This window comes from Semicossyphus pulcher, unplaced genomic scaffold (assembly GCF_022749685.1).
Source record: "Semicossyphus pulcher isolate SPU_LCO1_2020_fin unplaced genomic scaffold, fSemPul1.0.p SCAF_12, whole genome shotgun sequence".
Taxonomy (NCBI): Eukaryota; Metazoa; Chordata; class Actinopteri; order Labriformes; family Labridae; genus Semicossyphus; species Semicossyphus pulcher.
The window spans coordinates 7,058,882-7,079,345 of record NW_027211626.1 but is presented as its reverse complement, the minus strand read 5'-3'; the positions used below and the strand labels follow the sequence as shown (position 1 = coordinate 7,079,345).

The window sequence follows — 20,464 nt, the reverse complement described above, 5'->3', positions numbered from 1 at the left end:
CGGTTTTCATTATTATGTTTCTCTGTAGAATTGCCTATGTAGAAGTGTTTGTTGCCAGTTGAACTGACTTTCCGTCAGCGTGCAGCGTCGCTAATATCAGCTGTGCTTGAAATAATAAATTGTGTCTGATATGTTTTTTCTGCAAAATACATTTAATTACCTCGTAAAAATCCTCCCCAGGTATCTCCTCCTTCTCATTAAATATTCCTGAATCTGCATAGGCCCCGCCCACTATGTGCTACATTTCTCCTTTCATAAAATTACAGCTGAAAACAAAACACGTCTCCGCCATCGTTTAGCGGCAACTTGTTGAAACTTAGCTAGCTTGAAATTTAATAATTAGTAGTAGTAACGTTAACGTTAGCAGTCAGTAGTGTGTTTGCAAAAATTACAATGACGGTTACAGCTGGCTCGCGCATCGCCAAAGTGGTTGCCATAGGTTACACATAATGATATACATAGCGTCACCCCGTCCATTAACGAGATTGGCTCCTTAGGTTTGTGACGTCTCAAACCTGCCAATCTGAAAACGTGTTGTTCAGCCTGTCCTTGGTACACTGCAGTTTAAAAGCAGACAGGCCCAGCCATGGAGATGACTGCTGATGTCTCTGATATGTCTTGTAGCACATGAAGAACACCACATGGAGACGTTTACAAGGTTAAACACTTGACTTTCACTGGGGGGGGGCTTCAAATGAAGTCCTTTAGAATAAATGTTCGGATTCAAAAGGCCCAAAGATGAAATCCAAGTGGAGCTTTCACATTTCCATTGCTCATTGCAGGTTGTGAACACACATACTCCTGGTAAGAAGGTGTGGCTGGGTGGACTGGGGCCGGCGTGGGCAGGAGGAATCAGTAATCTTTCAGACACATATGCTGCTGGTTTTCTGTAAGTCCTGATAGCATACTCAGCTACATCTGATGATAATGAAATGAACCATCTGCACCATATAAGACATGAACTGTTGTGTTTCTGATTTTTCTCCGTGTATATGTGTGTGCTTTTATCTTCCAGGTGGGTGAACACGCTGGGCATGGCTGCTCTGCAGGGGATTGATGTTGTGTTGCGTCACTCGTTCTTTGACTACGGATACACACACCTCGTGGACCAGCAATTTAACCCTTTACCTGTAAGTTTCTCAGGAACTCTTAGCTCACAATGTCTTCATCCTAATAACAAGAAAGTGACCTGAGCAGTCTTGGTACTCTCTGGACCTCAGACCCAGTGCCTCGATGGCACCTCTCGCTCTTTCCCGTGGGAGCTATTAGGAGAGATGAAAGGCGTTTAGTGGTGATGAGTGGTTAGACGCGGGGGCGAAATGCCATGAAACCTTAGCCCTTTGTCAGTAGCTCAGGACAGTGTCACTGCTCCCCTCAACCCCCATCACAACTGTGTGCTTCTCTGTGCGGGACAGTCGGCCGGTGAGAGATCTGCAACCTGAGACGCTGGTACACAGGCATGTTTGTAAAGTAGTCCGCAACATTGTGTGAAATGGAACGGCCCAATCCCAAGTTTCTCTGTGGTTTGGTCTGAATCACGCAAGAACAGAAATACAACAAAACACTTTGTTAATCATCTAAAACAGGGGATCTCAAACATTTTGGAGCCAGGGGCACCCTTACCGGGGAGAACATTTTCCAAGGACCCCCTCATAATCGCAACACCGATTTAGCATATGCTTACTACTTACTACTACTGCACTCTTAGAAGCCATTAGAGCTATTTGTATTGTAAATTTTTACTCTGTCCCAAGCATAACTTCACACATTTCAACCGCCGCTGGAAGTACAAGCTCTTGTGCACTTGTGTGTGACTTCTTAGCTTTAGCAATCTGTTGAGCCACCAATTAGAGCACCTTCTGTGCTTTCACTGAAGTTGTGGCCAGATTCACTGGGTGTGTGTTCAGCCGGGTGTATTCTTCGCTCTTTCGACAGAAAAAATCTTTTGTTTTGTGCTTATATTGCAGGTGCTCTGTAATCAGATGTGGCTTTAGCTTGGCAGGCTTCATGGCTTTGTTCGCTAGCACCTGAAGGCACATGACGCATTGTGGTCTCCCGTCACTGTTCTCAATTAAACCAAACTTTATGTACCTGTCGACATATTTTTTCAATTTAGCTAGTTTGGGCTTAGCATCACTTGACAATGTGGACTGATTCAAATATTTCTCCATGCTTGCCAGCTAGCTAGCTGGCTAATAAGCCAAGCAAAGCAGCCGCAGGACAGTGACTGACAGATTGATGTGATGTGTCACAATCATATCAGTTCGTTGGTCCAAAGCTCACCAGTAATGGACAAAATAAGCTTGTTTTATTGGCGCAAATGGTCCTCATCTGTAGACAATTTTATTATAATTAATTCACGGACCTACAGGCTATGTTTGTAGACCCCCACTGAGAAACACTGATCTCAAATACACTGATAGATCTATGAAGGTACGAGACAGCACAGATGTGTAGGAGGCAGATCGTTGAGGTTGTAATGTTCGATTATCAAGCTCAGATTTGAACGTGAGGTGTTCTTTGATAAATTGTTTCTTCGTTTTGAGTTAAACTGAACTCATTCTGCTGAAAAAAAGTAGATTTAAAGTGTGAGGGGTGATAAAATGCACCCACCAGCCAAGTTCATAAAAAAGATTTATTAAGTTAATGAAAAGTGGTTACATGAAGCTGAGGCAGAGCGTGGGTAAGAGGCTTACATTAGTGGCCTATATAGTAAGTCATTGTTTCTACACTAAAGGATAAAGAAAGAAAGAAAGCATTGATCAAACATTTGCTTTTATTTAAGATTCTTTGATTCTTGCTCTGGTTACACATATCTGTTTATAGAATAAATATGTAGAATAAGTGTTCAATCCCAAAGAACGTTTTGAGCCTGCAGAGTCTGACGAAACCTTTTTTTACTGAAGCCCTCATTATTTTTCTCCATCGGCTCTTTGCCTCATTTCTCTAAATCTATATGTGAAATAATTGAGATTACTTCATTTTTCTTCCCTCTTCATCTCCATTATTTTTCCGGGAATGATGGTCTCCCGCCGGCATCACAATGCTTTTAACATGGCTGGATGTCTGAAGGCTGCACCAGCCTACCTGCTGAGAGAACTCATTGCCAGACCAACCTGTCCTCTACAGGAGAAATTTATCACACGACCTCTTCCCCTATAGGACGACTCCCCCTTGGTAGAATCCAGTCGAAGCCCCTCGCCCCACGAATGACTCGACCTGTTTTCCACACTTTTCCTCTACTGCCTTTTTCTACTTGTCCATTAGTCCCAATTTTCCCTCTCTTGTTTTGTCCACACATGTCTTTTGTGTCCCTCTGGAGGATTCTTACAAACTCCTGAACTAAAGTGATGGATGCTTTTTGTCTGAGTCTCAATCTCTGAGAGGCAGAGATGTTTGAATTTAGTGTCTGGCAGCAGGCAAAGGCATTTTGCTCCTGTCTGAAAAGATTACCCTTCAGAAGATCTGAAGGGAGGAAATATTGCAGCTGAATACATGCAATTGTCCCTCACGTTATACATAGAAAAGTATCTATGAGAAACGAAGCAGTGGTCTCTTCTGCCAATGTTCAACCCTCCTGCTCTCTCATGATTCTGAAAATGTTGATACTTGTACGTAATTGTATTCATGTTGAACAGCATCTTTTTATTATCTTATTGGAAACCCCGTTAGCGCATTGTTTGCAACTTCTCAATGGAAGTTGTTAAATTTAAATCACTGGTGCAGCATAATAGTTTAAGCTCTTACCCTGATCTTTTGATTGCTACACGTTAACGGTCTCAACCAGGCAGTCTGACTCTCATTTGCTCATTTGCAAGGTTAATTGTTGTTCTCCTTGTTATTGTCCCATTATTCCCTTAACTGTGCAGCTGTTGGACCGGTCTCTGGTGTATTGTTTTACTTTTCTGGAGTTCTGAGTATGTGAGTGGTTTGTTTGTGCTTGCCTGTCTTTTCTCTCTGCGCCTTTGTTACAATGTTACAACTTCATTTAGCAGACGCTTTTGTCCAAAGCGACGTACATCTGATGTAATACAACACAAGCAACGATCAAGACAGGAGGAAGCAAAGTCAGGAAGTGCCAAAAAACAGCTTCAAGTGCGATCGGACACTGGTGCCAACAGGCCGTGTATAGGGCGTTTTTTTTTGTTTTTTTTTATTATAATAATAATCATCAGCAACATCAACAAGATCAGTATAGTCATCATCATCATCATGAAAATCCTTTGTCTATATCGCATGTTATATTGATCTTAAAGGGCCAGTTCGCCAATTTTCAACCTCAGCCCTATCATGCTATCATGGGGAGCTAATGCCATTATGGTAGAAAATAGATGCAATTTCGCTGTATGCCTTTAGAGGACGCTATCCACTTCTCCAATGGGCCCTGGAAAACCTCCGCCAGACAACATGAAAAGCGTCATCTGGCGGAGGCCAGGGAGCTCGCTAAACTACACTTCTTCAATCTAGGACGCCCGCCTCCAAAGTCTGCAGGGTTTAGTTGAAAAAAAAACACATACGCAAAGGTAATAATTTGTTCTGTGAGGTGCCTTGAAACGCTTGAAACGCCTGCTCTCCTGGTTTCCCTCCCAGATATTCCACATTTATAACTGAGTCATGTCTCTTTAAAAATCATCAGGTTTGAAATGTAGACTGCAGACCTGAAGATTTTTTAGGCGATCGGTATATTCTCGTTGTATTTCAGATTCTGTGCCGCTCTGGCCCATTGCCTGCTGTTCCTTTCAGAGGGAGGAAGGCAATGCATGCTGGGTGTTGTAGGAATGTAGAATGGGCGAAACCACGAGCTATTTGTAGAACTTTCTCCACAGCTATGGCGCCAACTTCAAATATTATTGCTTCTATTGATCACAGAAAACACCAGTTTTGACTGACAGTGGCTTTTTCCAGGGGCGAACTGCTCCTTTAAAGTGATTACTGTTCCTCCAATCTATGTTTATCTGTGCATCTGTCTGTCTAGCCAGATAAGGAGACTTAGGTATGGTGGCCCACAAGGGGAAAATACAAAGGCCCAACAGGAGAAATGAATGGCCAAAACGATAATCCAAAACATAAACTGGCTGCATACGAAAAACATGAAGGTGAAAGCCAAAACAAATGAGTTAAAGTACTGCACTTCCAGTCATCACAACAAGGAGCTCCAGACCTGTAGGGGGCGCTAAGTGAAACTTTACTTTTGAGGAAAGAGGGAGAGAGGCAAGACGCTTTAATTAATTTACTGTATAAGTGAAACTGTTCCCACAGTGGGTAAATTAAGCTACAAGTACCGTTAGCTACACGGCTAAATGAGCTAACTAGCTAACAGCAGCTACCAGCAGAGGCCCAGCCCTTAGAAATATTCCACTTTGGTGGCGGCCTTTGATTTGTCTGATGATCAATAAATTAACTTGTTGATTGAAGTGCGTTTGACCTTTGCCGGCTGCCGAAGTTCAGGCCAATAAAGATGAGGTAAGAAAGACGGGGAGACGGACAGGAAGTAAGACCGGAAAACAGGCAGCCAGACGGACCCCTGAGGATTAAGGACCTCAGTGAATATTTCCCAAATAATTTCAGTATCATGCCCCGCCAACACAGCGGCAGTCAATCGCTGATGGTTTCTTTCACTTCAGTTTTGAAATTCAAACCCAAAACACGGGTGTAGCATCACACCGGCCATCTTGCACAGATGAAACTTCAGACTCATAACTGTTCTTTGTTTTATACTTCATGTAATAATCAGAGATCACAGTTCTGGGCATATACTCATCCACCCATCCCTCTGCCTGTGGCCAACACTATACAGTTCCATACTGTGCTCTCCTTCTTCGATGCCTTGGCAGCAAATTAAGTTAAAGCCTGCATGGAAAAAAGAAGCCCTTAAATGTTGCCATATGCAGGATTGCATGGGAACTTCCTGAGGAACACATGTTGTTCTGGGTCTGTCGGAGAGGTGTTGAGTCTGTGTATTCTATAGAGTGAGACTCACTATGGTGGACCACTCAACAATGATAACACAAAACAGCAATTCATGATTGAGCATAATATTTTGTAAAAATGTCATATTTAAGGGCTGTCATTTCTAAACGGCTCAGCGCGGCTGTTAGATAACATGTGACATGTTACATGACGATCAGCTCCGACTGAATGTTTAGTGTCAAAGTGCCGACGTTGGAATATTTCTCCTTTTTCACAGACTCGCTGCTCTGCCGGTGAAATGTAATCTTTCTCTACGATCACCAGGACATTTTCTTGGACGAATAAACAAAATGGAGATTTTTCCTTTAAAGGAAATCCAGAATCTAACATTGCCCAGCTGTAATAAAAAGCCTCTTTCAATAAAAATCCTTAGTTTCCATTTACCTACAGCGACGTTTGTAATGCTTTCAAACTATTTCCCTGCTGTTAGTTAGATTAGGCCTTTAAAACTTCCTGCCCACACCTGCCTGTTTTTGCAGTGTATCTTTAATTACAGCCAGATGACACCTGCCTTGAGCATTAGGAAGATAAAAATTACTGTTATATGCAGCACATCAAATGTGTGTCACCTTTACAGGATTACTGGTTCTCTCTGGTCTTCAAGCGTCTGGTTGGTCCGAGGGTTTTAGCCGTGCGGGTGGCTGGACTGCAGAGGAAGCCGCAACCGGGACGAGTTATAAGAGACAAGCTACGCATCTACGCCCACTGTACCAGCTACTATAAGTAAGTGCTGCAGCCGAATCACTTTTGATTAGTTTATGCCCTGCACTCGAACACAGCAGCAGGGTTCTTTATCATTATATACTGGGATTTCTCTTTTCATTTAAGTTTGAGCGATGACAAAGCGCACACACCCTTATTCTTTCACTGATGTGCAGCAATACTTTGGGAATGTCCTTGAAGATTTAGATGGAAAACAGACTCCTGTGGTTTTAACTTTTTCTATCCCCTGTGTCCTCCTGCAAACACCTGAGGCTCAGTGTCTGGTGGGGAAGAACAAAATCCCTTGCCGTCCCATTCAGCTTCCCATAAATAAGCAGACGGCAGACACCCGCTCATTCACAGCTCAGAGCCTATAAAACTTAACGGGTATCACTTATCAGGTGTGTGGATTCTGTCTCCCTGTCGTCAAAGAGCCGCTGAAAGGTGTGCGAGGCCTTTATCCCATCTCGGATTGGCTGGAGGGGGGTATTTGAGGGGGAGGGGGAGGGACAATAAGGCAGTCTGTGTCATCGAGGCCTGTTCAAGGTTATCATTTAACCCAGGCCAGTGGCTGTCAGCACCAGGCTAGACTTTCGGCCTTACTCTAGACAGGGCTCGCTTACAGCTGGAGCATCTCTCGGAAAGATAGTAGAGCTCTGCACAGATGGATGGGTGATAAATGGGCAGGAGTTGCATCAGTGACACGGGAACATGAGGCCTGATGACATGCTCGCAAATACTTGAAATAGTTTTCAACAAGAGGTCTCACGAAGCCACCTGAAATTTATGTTGAATTGGGAAGAGATGCCCATTCCCCATATTCACATCTTGGCTGTTTTCCTCTGACGTCACGTTCAGGGCGGGAAGCTAAAATGCTGTTATAATGTTTTACAGCTGTACTACAGGTTTACAAATTCTACAAACACAGAGAATCTGACCGATTCTTTCATCGCTTCTCAGTTGATCAGCAACTGAAAAGTTTATGGACAGTCTAAAACCTGAAGGGAAATTGGGCCGTATTTGATGAAGTCATTAGCTACTGACAGCTATTAGCATTAGCATTCTACAAATCCCTAGCTAACATTAATGTTACCTGGCTAGCATTCTTGTTAGCAAGAAATTAACGCCTTTCCTATCATATTGTGTGAACCTATCAATTGGTATGCTAGCTAGGAAGGGGTTGACTGCTAACATTATATGATGTGAAATCTCGGATCCAATCAACTTTAGTCTGACGACAATATAGCCTCTGGGTACGACGGTGAACATGTCAGGTTCGTCCGGTTTAGCCAGCAGTTAGCCAGTCAAGACTTTCTTTCCCGCGTGCTGCATTATTTACAGAAAAAGAAATTGTGATTTAGTTTAATTAACGGGGCTTAAGTTTGCTGAAATTTCAACATCATGATGCAGATCTGTAAAATGTAAAAATGAAGCTTTGTCAGGTCTGAGAAGAAAACTACTTTTAAAATCTTTTAAAATGTAAAAGGTCGGACGATCATTTCTGATGCATTCGATGCAGTCGGGAAATCTGAATGTTGAATGGCTTTCATGGCACAGCGTTTGAATTTTTGATCTAGAGCGGATTGTTAGCTGTTAGCATGCAGATGTCTGTTTATAGAGATTAATAAGAAGGTAAATCGTTGTCAGATGGCCGCTGATGCTCTCCACACGGACTGTCTTTTCTGCTTACGCCGCAGCCTGCTGATACCTGATTGGTCAGTATTGGACTACAAGTGTGTAGCTACAAACGGAAACCAGAACAGTTGCCATCCCTAAAATCTGCATCCCTGCCTACAGATTCTACATGTCTTTATTGTTTTAACTTGCAGTATGGCCATCCAAATTCCCTCTATAATTTTTTCAGCTACCAATCAGTTGGGAAGCTGTAAAAGATTCCAACTTTGATTTGTTGTCGTTCATCTGCAAACCTGGAACACAGCAGTGCAACATTAAAAGCTTCTCTTTCTAAGCGTGACATCAGAGGAAAAATGGCCGCAGTGTGTAAATGGTGGATGGCATGAGGTGCGGCACGGCTTAACTCCTCAGCCCTGGACTCATGTGATCAGACGGTGAAGCACTAAAGCAGACCCTCTTAAATCTAATCCATCTTGCCATTATCTCTGCCACTTTGTGGTTTTACACAGTTCAGTTCTTAAGTGGACGAACCATTGTAGTCTTAGTGGTTAGACTGTTCTATGCAAGACAACTGAGAATATAAATGTGCTCAGGCAGTCGGCGGTTTGAGAAGTCTCAGCAGTTTAGATATTTGATTTTCGCTGCCCTTTTACCCCTTTTAGTGGTTTACATGGCGTTTTTTTCACTCTTCAGCGATTCTCCGACATCAAACGGCATCTACACATGTTTATGTTCCTGGTTTGGATCCATAACAACCTCGTCATTTGAAAAGCCGGAGGGGTCATTATCTCTTCCTCCATCTACCCATCTGATGTACGACCCAGAGAAAGCTGGACCACGGCTCCAAGAGTTTAACACAGAGCCAGACACACAGCGTTCCCAACAACATTACAGCACTTTATCTCTATCTGAAAATATGTCAAATATTAGCAGTCATGCACGGCTAATGAGATAGACATCAAATGAGATAAACATCCAACCGAAAACCAAGATGGGCTTTTAGGATGTGAGGTATTGGTGCTCACAGGGAGAGTTTTTTGCCTGACCCTGAACACCAAGGCCCACATGTGGAATTCACTACAGCTGTGTTGTCTTTGTCCTCGTTTCTGGGCCCTTTATTAGATTTTATCGTGTTTGTCTTATCTCTCTCCCTTAGTTATTTACCTCTGGCGGGTATCCCTATCAAGTTGTGTCCCCAGTGCTTTGCTCTCAGGAGAAGGACTCAAACACTGTTGTCTGTGTAACTCAAGAAGTCGGCCCGTCGCGTTCACACCCTTCGCCAGACTCTGGACTGTGCAGCGACAGGTTTTAATATTGGAAACTGCACAAGAGAAGCGGATTTGGCATCAGACAGCTTTAATATGGCTGATTTAGGCTTTGAAAATGAAATGTGGTTTATTATGGTTCATACTATATAAAGATGATAGGTCTTACGCCGTGATGAAGGACAACTTGCTGCGTAATGGCATTCCTTTCCTGTGAAAGCTTTATCTCACTGTATTATTTTTTTCTGCAAAACCTTTTGATCCCGATTAGATCAAGAAGTCGGGGCTTGATCCTGTTGATTGAAAATTTATTATCGGAGACTTCCCTCTCTTTGTAGTCATCTCTAATTATAGAGATTTTTTATTCAATGTGGCAATGTGATACATAACAAGAAACCGTTTAACAGATGTGGAGAGGAGCCTTTTAGTTCTTGTTGAGTCTCTATCGACCTTTCTAACTGCAATTAATGTAACGTTTTCCTTTCCTCCACGGTAACAGTCATAACTACGTGAGAGGGTCCATAACGATCTACATCATCAACCTGCATCGGTCGCGGAAGAAAATCAAGTTGGCGGGGACGTTACGGAACAATACTGTCCATCAGTACCTGCTGCAACCCTTCGGCACGGACGGACTCAGAGCCAAGTTAGTACCAGTCCTTCTCCGTTTCATATACATGCACACACATGTACATAAACACGCATGGCGGCATTGAATTATTGTATTCTATCAAAACAACAATCTGGTTTTGTTATACACAATCATGTTCCTTTCAGTCATGCGAATCAAATAAAAAAACACATTTTATAAAACAGCGGGGCCGGTCCCATAGTCCTGTCCATGCCGGCATAAAACACAGTAATGAAACACTTCATATTTCTTCTCTAACAATGAAAACATCGCTTAAGGAAGTTTTCAAAAAGTGATTATATTTGCAAAAATCTGAAAAGCATTATGGCGACGAATAAGCATACTGAGAATTTCATAAACAACTTTATGGGTCTGAAATTGTTGGTTGTATTCCAACCTTAATAGGTTGTTAAAAAACAAAAGCTGCAGGGAATTAATTCAAGATAACAGTGGGTGTCTCTGACTTATGCAGTATAATTCAGGCCCATTACAATGTTAATACACACCACAAAGACATGCTCAATTAAAAACTTCTTCATGTCTGTATCGAGATTGAAAAGAGCTAAAAACAATGAAACAAAAACAAATTAAAGCTGATGAAGAATACACAGATTAATGATCAATTAAGATGCATAAATACTGATGAAGGTTGTCTTGTTATATTGCCCTGTAGGGATGTGCATTTGGAATTTTTGGACCGGTTAACTGACTCTCTTAACGGTTAATAACCGCTTAAACGACAGGATTGATGTGTACTTTTTGGATTGCATAAAAGTCTGGGACTACGAATGCTGATTTATGTTTTTTCTATTAACGGTCATTAATCGTTAACCTCTAAGAATTAAAGATAATTTTTAGAAAGAACAGCCAGAGACAACAAGCTCTCCATCATGCGCGCTCATTCTGATGCTCTAATGCTCCCAGAAAGACACACACACACACACACGCAACTAAGAGGTACATTTATTATTGCCCTCAGACATAACTACCTGTGGCACCGACAGTCGAGCCCACAGATATTAGTACACTGTCCAGTGTCCATTACGCAAACACTGGAGAAGACAGCCGTGTGATCCAGCAGTAACAATAAGTAAATAAACATTTACAGAACTTTAATAAACGTAAGGTCCTGTCTGATCCTGACGACGGCATGCCAGGAGATGCTTAAAGCTACTGTGAGGGACTTTTGGTGTGTGTTGATTTTGGCACCCCCTGTGGACAAAGCTGTACCTCTGATGTCTTTGCTGATTTTGTCCTGTACATGCTTAAGTTGTGGTTTTTAACAAAAAATCTCATCCTGCTTTCTTTTACAGTCATATGTATCACTTACTTTAACTATTTGCCCTGGAAAATGTAAACAAAGGCAGCGTGCAGTTAATCGCTTCGTCTGACTCCTACCCCCCCGCCAGCAGTTTCAGGCATTAATAATAACGATATAGAAATAATCAGTCTTGTCACTGATGGTCTGGTTTGCTTTTGTAGGTCATATAAAGGCATCAGAATTAATTTCAGTCTGTTTCATAACCAGTGAAAAACTTGTGGAGTGAAGGAGCTTTAATGAGTGCATAAATGTTAAGTTATGTTTCTGCTCAAAAACAGTCAGTAAGTCAACAACAGGTTATGGAAACTTAAAATAAAAGGGCCAGGCTTACAGCAGTCCTTAGCATGTAGGAGACAGTTCGTCTACTGGTTTTGGTGAAGAAATAGCAACCCGTCGACATGCTGTGGGGTTAGTCTGATGCACGATCTGTTGACTGTGAGACGGGCGGAGAATACTCAGACGGTACCGTGACGTCCCGGGAGCAGAGATATGTAACTCAGCAGCTCGGGCTCAGCTCAGCTAACGACAACAAAACATGGGTTTCCCAAATATATATGTACCCTTTATTTTAAAAAATAACGTTTAACCGGTAGTATTAACCGGTTAAAATTCTTAACCGTCTCTTAACCGTCTCTTAACCGGATAAAGTGCACATCCCTGTTGCCCTGCTTTTTAAACTTTCTGCTTAGTTTTAAAAGGACACACTGAGTAAATCCAGAGTCGCAGAGTTTCCATGTGTTTACGGCCGTTTATCTGTTTTAACAGATGTTTTGTCAGCGGATTTTTATGTCCATTCATATTTATGCGATCCTAACTCATAATTTAGTTTTACTAACTGTGATGTGTTATGTGTCAAGGTCAAAGCATAAAGGCTTTAAACTTCCCTTAAAGTGAAGCTCTCAGTCTCTTCCTTTCTCCTGTAAGCCCCGGCCTGTTATCCTGACTCAGACTTAAGCCTCAAATCCTGAAATAACAGCCTAATGACCTGGGACTGTGTGTGTGTGAGTCTCTGGGTTATACGATACCTACATACGGCATTAATTGAGGCTCAGGCATGATCCTTCAATAACAGCGTAATGATGGACGATGTTTTAGGTGTTAGAACAGGATTGCAGGGCAATTAATAGGAAAGTAAGCTAACTATGGGCCCTTTTCAGGCCTGAAGTGCTTTCCTTTACCACGGGCAGCGCGGGGAGACTTTTATGAAGAATTTAGCAGCACCAGATGTCTATAAATTTGTCTGAGTAGTGTGACTTTTTGAAGCTGGCCAAGTTTTCAGGTCCTTGCGTGCTGAGTGAAAACTTTGAGCAATTCAGAATTCATAACTTTTCCTTATTGAGCGTAACTCTATTTGGTGTTTTATTGAATTTGAGGTTCGCATAAAAAATCCCCTTTATATCGCGAACTTTACAACACAGGCTTGTAATAAAAAAAAAGGTTACCAATAACAGCCGAACTTTAAAGTTGAAACGTGTGTTGCAGTACAAATACAGTTTAAACTGGTCATGTGTACTTGAGAATGATTTATTATGCTACATATCACGATTAGTGATAGTTAATTAACTTAAATAATAACTTAATAACTGTTTAAAGCATAATATGCATTACGTAGTTAAAGAAATGTCCTGCTCAGGCTGACTGTGATGCAGGACGTTTCATGATGTATTTTCCTGCTGAGTTTTTCAGGAGACCTAATCCAATATTCTGTCCATAATTTAGTTGTAAAATTGTGAACCATATTTAATAACTGTAACTTTTTAATATTATATTTTTGGTATAGAAAAAACAACTTATTCCCTCTAAAAATAGCTCAGTGATGCAATAATAATATAACAAACAAAGTAATGCAAAAAGAGAAACTAAAGCTTACACATACATCTACATGTACACATACATATGCATAAGCATACACATACATACCGATGCACATACATATACACACTCTAAGGAGGAATAGGGAGGAGACAAACACACGTCATGACTGAGATTTCACTTCGACGAGACGTTCGTATGAGCCTGTAGTGGAACCAGTTTAAAGCATAGCGAGGTAATGTTTACATGTATTCAGAATTAGAAATACTTTATTTATCCCCGGGGTGAAATGCGGGCGTTTCAGTTGCTCTGACACGGAGAGAAACATGGAGAAATATATGGCATGAAATAGACTAAAGAAAAATGTCAAATATGTGCGTTGGATATACAATAAAATAAGAGATGAAGATTAAATGCTGAGAAGTGGATTCATGGTGATTTAAATATGTGTCAGAATAAATATAATAAGAAGAAAGTTAAATACAAAATAAGAGTTACAATGCAGAAGAGTTATTTACAAATGAACAGTATTTATGTCACCGTATTAGACAGTTGAATTATTGCACAATTACCCAGCTTATGTTGTCCAGTGCACAGTTTAGAGTAGGTGTCTGTGTGTCAAACAGTCAGAGGCAGGGAGGTGAAGAGTAAACGGCTGCCAGATCACTAAAAGTTCATCTGTTTTTCAGCACACGTGATTTTCTGAATCTAACTTCCAGGTTAACGCAAAACATTTTCTTGAAACAGCGAGGGCTTTTATTTCACTTTTATTTCACTTCACGCCTGTCAGGTCGAGACAGAGACAGATCTGTTGATCTGGTGCTATTGGAGTTTCACATTAATCATGCCAAAGGGCTGTGATTTTAGTACGCAGCCAGTACATTCAGTACATTTGGAATCAGAAGTGGGGTTAAAGTAGGTCTACACATACGAGGAATTTGCTTGCACAGACCTAGAATAAAAATAAGTAAAAGGCTTCAATAGAATCATGTAAAAATAGGCAACAAGAATAAAAAGCAGTATGTTTAATACAAACAGGTGTGTGCAAAAAGCTAAAAATAGTGCAATGTGAACAGCCCAGTGTGCGTTGGTACATATTTCACATATTTTTATGGAATAACTAATAATAAATATTCTTGATGTCAAGTCGAATGTCGACGGTTGCAAGCTTTTGTTCTGTGTAAAAAACGTTGGAATAAATTTGCGCCTTGGAACAAGACGAGGCGGCAAGTGAGCACGTAACAGGTTTAGGTTTGTAGCGTTTCTCAGTCACACTGCACATCTTGTTTGGGATTACAGAAGTGAAACAGAATAAAGATTTATCACACTTTGACACTGTGAAATATACAATATTATAGAAACATGACAAATGACATTTTAGACATTTCTAGTGGATGTTTGAAGCTGTATGACTCATTAGAAGAGTTGTATTGAGATTCCCGCTTTAAGTCTTTACGCCGACAGAACTATAGTGTACGTTTCACTCAAAGTAGACTCCAATGTGCAGCTGTGATACTGCAACTTTGCAACAACAGCACCCCCCGGTGTACAACCGACAGAATCATAGGGCTTAAAGACTGACAGTGCCTGATATATTTCCTACCACTATCATGTTCATGTATCAGAATGTAGGTGAGGAACATCTTGACAGCCCTTTGGTAATGATACAGAAGCACGCTGTGTCTCACTGCGGTCTGCGTTTCCTTTTCCCCTCTCTGAGCAGATACGTCCAGCTGAACGGGGAGAGGCTGCTCATGGTGGACAACGAGACGTTCCCGGAGTTGAAGCCTAAGACACTGAGGGCTGGACGGACAATAGCCATGCCTCCCATGACCATCGGCTTTTATGTGGTCAAAAACATTAACGCGTACGCCTGCCGGAGATAACATCGACCCTTCACCCCCCGAGTATCTTGCTCTCGGACGCTTCAGTAGATTGGACACTACGGTACAATACTCTGGTTTAACAACAGGCTCTTAAACAGCTATTTCAAGGCTTCTTTTCTAACCACTAAAATTACAGATAAAACCGGGACCTTTCTTTGTTCTCATTGTACTGCATCGACGAAATACTTGCCCGACACACATAAAAAGGGCTGCACTGAACACTTTCTGAATTCTTCTCACCAGCAGTTCCTCATATTCCACAAGTTTGTGCTCTGCAGTTATGTCACAGAAGTACATTCTTTGGTTTGGTTAAGCTATATTTTCTTCTCTTGGTGTTTGTAGTTTTCTTTTTTCACTGAGCAAGAGACCAAAAAGTCTGAACAGGCGGCGTTTCTGAAGCAAACACCAGTCGGCTTCACTTTGGTTTGATCCTTTCCACAAAGAGAAAACGCAGTGACGTGTGCAAGGTCATTCCCGAACTCACCAAGAGCTGAGTGTGCTCGTGTGTGTGCATGAGTGTCCGTGTGTGTGTGTGTGTGTGTGTGCACGTGTTTTACTGACAAAGCTACTGATGTGTGTGTCCAGTCTGTTGGACAAGCCTCTGAAAGGATACGTGTCTTTCCTTGCCATTTCAAGTGGCTTTAAGCTGAAATCTGTTTCTTTTAAAGACAGGTTTGGAGTGTTTGTTTCTCATTTGTCCTCCGCTGCAGGTTTTAATCAGTGCAACTACACGTTTCGATTGCTGGGATGTGTTGTTTTGCAGCAATGCATAGCTGAAGAGCGCTGTGATCCTATTATTAACATCTGTCCTCACATGGCCTAAATCCACACAAAATCTGGGAGTGCTTTGGATCCAAACTCTTCAAATTCCTGCTTTTCAGGTGCATTTGAACCTGTCACGCTATGTGATCTCATGTTTTATAATCCTCTTATGCTGCTAGGGTTTTTATGTACTAAATACACATGATATATTTTTCATTATTTGTACAGATTAACTGCCATATATTATTAGATAACGTATTGTACATAAGAAGAGTGAAGAAAATAGGTGATTTAAGCTTGATATGTTTACTTACATAAAGTATACACCTTATTTATATGATAAAAACTTTGCTTTTTCAATATTTCTTTTTAAAGTTATTTTGCTAAGACCCAACCACCCAAAAATCTAAGGCGATTTCCAGAACATATTCATGAAATTACCGGGTGACTAAATGTCTGTGTGAAGATTTAAACATCACTCTCAGATAGTCGTTTTGTAATTGATGAGCCGTGTTTGACATCTGCCTTTATTTGGGTTTTACTACATAATATTTTAGCAGTCTCATTTAAAGATATCTTTTTATACTCCTCGCCACAAATTAGAAAAACTTTTCTCGAATGCCTTCACACATGAAAATAAGCAGGAGCAGGTTGTGAGATGTAAAGCCTATTTGTCCTCTGAATGTGTTAATAGTTCGTGTAGAGATGTTCATATTTCTTTTGGAGAGCATTATTTTATTATGTAAAGTGTGCCTATATATTATTTTTTGTTAAAAAAAAAAGTTTACATTAATAATAAACAAATAACGAAAAAGTTGCATTTGTTGTGTTTGTTCCTCAAATTCCTCATGCCACGATCTGCACCAAAGCACATCATGCATTCCGTTAGTAATCTCACTTTGCTTCCTACAAGAGAGGATTTTCAAGTTAGTTATTATTTCTGTATAAACAGCTACGTCCCTTCATGTGAGTTAAACATAACACGATTCCACAGCCGCTTTCAGGCTCTGCAGGAATCTGCAGAAGCATGTGGTTACAAGGAGGAGAGAAAAAGAGACATAAAACGATGACTAGATAAGATTTATACCTGCACAGGGAGCGCACCGAGCAGCAGAAGAACCCTCATACAAAAAGAGACCATCAATAATAAAAACCTTAAACAAAGGTAGATGTCATTTTTTCACTCACACACTCACTCTTTAAAACACACATGCCCACATACTGTAGACCAATGTGGTCCCAGATGTAGAGGCGGCTTAAGTGAGTCTCTGAAGTGGGAATAGTGTGCTGTCTTGTCTTAGTATGAGGCTGCTCCTGATGGGAAACATGAAGCCAGGATGGGGCGAAAGCTCCAGACCTCTGCCTGCTGGTCCAGACAGACCAAACCAGACGTGGTTAAGTGTCTGCAGATGCAAAGACCACTGGGATCTACTTTATAGGATCAAGAACAAGGGAGGTGAAGGACAGTGGTTAGATCTTGTGTGCTTATTGATCAGGTGCCTTCAGTTTCTCCCTCTATACACTTCCTTGACCCGAATTGAAAGTCTCATGGCGGTTATTTACAACTGCAGCCCTGTGAAAGCTACGATGCACATAGCTTCAATCATATTCTTGTTTTAACTTCCATTCATGGGAAATGGTCTTTGGCTTTTATGTCGGTAGCAGAAATGTTTGTCTCAGAAATGAACTTCAGGAACACAAAGTCTCATTTCGCATGTGGTTTCGTTTCAAACAGGATGACATTGTTGACATGTAGGAATCAAACCAGACTCGTTAACACCTGGTCCATTTAATGGGAGGTCTTTTGAAGAGAAAAACAGTATTTATTGTACTATGCCTTTTATACTGCACTGTATATGCTCGTTAAGATAAATATGCAGACATGCTTTATTTTTAAAGCCCAAGTACCTCTCTGATATTGAAAAATATCCGTATCATCGGTGTAAAAACCTCTAGTGCTGACATTTTGCCTGCTTTGACTGACATGACACTCTCCGGTAGCACGGCACTGTTGTTTTTTGATATTATCGTGTGATAATTGATCAGAAACCAGTCGATTTTCTACTGCTTAGACAGCAGCAACAACACAGAGTAACAGACAGACAGGACATTCAGTACAGAGACACAAAACAATAATAAAATCATCAATAAAATAAGTGATAAATGCAGAAAGTGTCAATAAAAGTTACATGGTACAAGCTCCCACAGACGCTCTCTTCATGTACTTTAAAATTCCCTCAGGGACATTCAGATGGACAGCTTTAAAGTCTGCTGTAGTGAGTTCCAGGTTGATGGGGAGGAAAAGGTGTTTTTACAGAGGTCAGTCCGGACTGAAGGGGCAGACAAAGTGATAAAACCATGGGGAGCGAAGGCTGTAGCAGCACCGTTTGTGTGAGATGTAGCCGGATAAGTAAATGGGCAATGAAGCTATACCAGTGCAATGTTCTGCACATGGATAGTGATGACCAGTTCACTAATGAATACAGAGTGCAGTGATGTGTGAGAGGTTTACAGTTAGTAATGAATCTGAGTGCTCTGTGATGGGCGGCGTCGAGCAGACGTAGAGAACGAGCTGAGGCGTTCAGGTAGAGGTAAGAAGGTGGGAGCAACAAGCCGTTTCCTAGCAACAGACTTTGTTTCTTTAAAAAAAGAAGCCCAATTTTAAATTCAATTTCTTTGAAAGATTATTTATGTATTATAAAATCAGACGTGTGCACTGACTGGTGTACTCACAAATACCCGATACCACATTTCGGAGGCCGATACTGATACTTGCATTGGTGTCGGAACAACTGTATTTGAGCGTGTATCTTACTACCATCAAAAGTTTGTTTGATGTGTAAACGTCGTCCCTCTGAGCACCTGTCAGCGATGGATTATCTGACCAAAGCGATATGGAACAACGAGGCCTTAAGCCTCCAAACATTCAGAGCAGGATCTTTTCAGGCCGATCCACAGACGTGGTTTTGTTTTGGCGAACGCTGGTTCATATAAACCTGTCCCCTGTGATAACAACTCTGTGAGCGTCACTTCCTCTGACAAAATCTAATTGTGTTGTGATTTAGGAGGACTGCGCCGTGTCTGGCCACTTCTGCGTGACAGAGCCTCCTTAGTGGAGGTAACTGTTACCCAGGCCTGCCTTACTCTGTTTATACTCAGTGATCCATTTTGAGACATGCAAGGCCCCCTCGCCCTGTTAGCATACACTGAGGATTTCTTCATGTTTACTCTGTATATACAGGAGTCAGCTTAAATAAGACTTCCATGAATGCTGGATCCCCAGAAAACTGATGGACTAGATTAGACTCTGGCCCAGGACACAGGACTCTTGGCTTTTTGGACCATTTTCACCAAAGCAAGGTTAATAAAACATAAATATTTATGGTACTATGGGGTTCCTTTTCTGCACTCAGAAGCCAAGCATACAATCTGTGCTGAACATTATGATACAAGACAGATTTGTTGTAGCCATCAAAACATTCTTTGAGACACAGCCTGCTGTTGGGTGTGTATTATGCTGCATATATGTTATGTGTTTCTCCTACAAGTTGTTCCCTGGATGTCAAGCATGGGAGGCCACTTAATATTGAGGTATTGTAGAGTCAATTTCATATTTTGGTTACATATTAATGTTTTAGTTTGTCTGATTGTTGCTGTTTGAAGATTTTATTCATTGGATTATTTAAAAAACAATCAAACAATCCTAAATCTGTAAATTTGTGAGCTGAATTCTGGGGCTTTTTACCGGCCAAACATTCAGGATCTTTTTTTTTTAGATGTTTAATTTCTGGCTTTTGCCTTTAGTTATAGGACAGCTGATGCGAGACAGGAGGTGTGGGAGGAGAGAGTGGGGGATGACATGCACCAATTGATTATAGACCGGGAGTCGAATCTGCCATCAGCGCGCAGAGGACTGTAGCCTCTGTGTATGGGACGCCTGCTCTACCAACTGAGCTAAACCAGCGCCCCAGGATCAGGCATGTTGTAGTAACTGAATATGTTTTATTCAATAAGAGGTTTATATAAAGATAAACTGCACACTTGTGGTCAAAGTCGAAGGACGCAACCTTAAAGAGACTTCAATGATGACGCTATGAGAGACTTCAGAGACCTAGATTGTGTAGTGCAAGTGAAATGTTTGTGGCTGCTCAAGAATATTCTTTCCAAATGTTTTTTTATAAATCTCATGTAGAAATGTAGTTGCCAGCTAAAAGCTGGTCTATTTGCCTTTTTGAAAGACTTAAATACATATAATGTTTTTGTATTTTAAACCATCAACTTGTATTGTGCTTTTGTATGTAATTTATTCTACTTATTTCCCTGTCTATTACCTGTACTTTGGGTTTGTAATCATGTTTGAATTAAATTCATCATACTACTACTCCTACTACTCCTACTACTACTACTAATAATAATAATAATGATAATAATAATAATGATGATAATAATAATAGAAACTACCACAAATATACATTTATAA

At 41.1% G+C, this 20,464-nt stretch overlaps 1 protein-coding gene across 1 annotated transcript in view; it reads left to right on the top strand.

Moving 5' to 3' along the window:
- hpse2 (heparanase 2) overlaps positions 1-15,267 on the top strand; it is a 70,795-nt gene extending 55,528 nt beyond the window's left edge. The window contains exons 8-12 of the mRNA XM_069659109.1: positions 783-889; positions 1,016-1,130; positions 6,548-6,693; positions 10,072-10,218; positions 15,060-15,267. Of these exons, the coding sequence (XP_069515210.1) occupies positions 783-889; positions 1,016-1,130; positions 6,548-6,693; positions 10,072-10,218; positions 15,060-15,222 (678 nt within the window). The 3' untranslated portion in view covers positions 15,223-15,267. The remainder of the gene's footprint in view (positions 1-782; positions 890-1,015; positions 1,131-6,547; positions 6,694-10,071; positions 10,219-15,059) is intronic.
- The last annotated feature ends 5,197 nt before the right edge of the window (positions 15,268-20,464 follow it).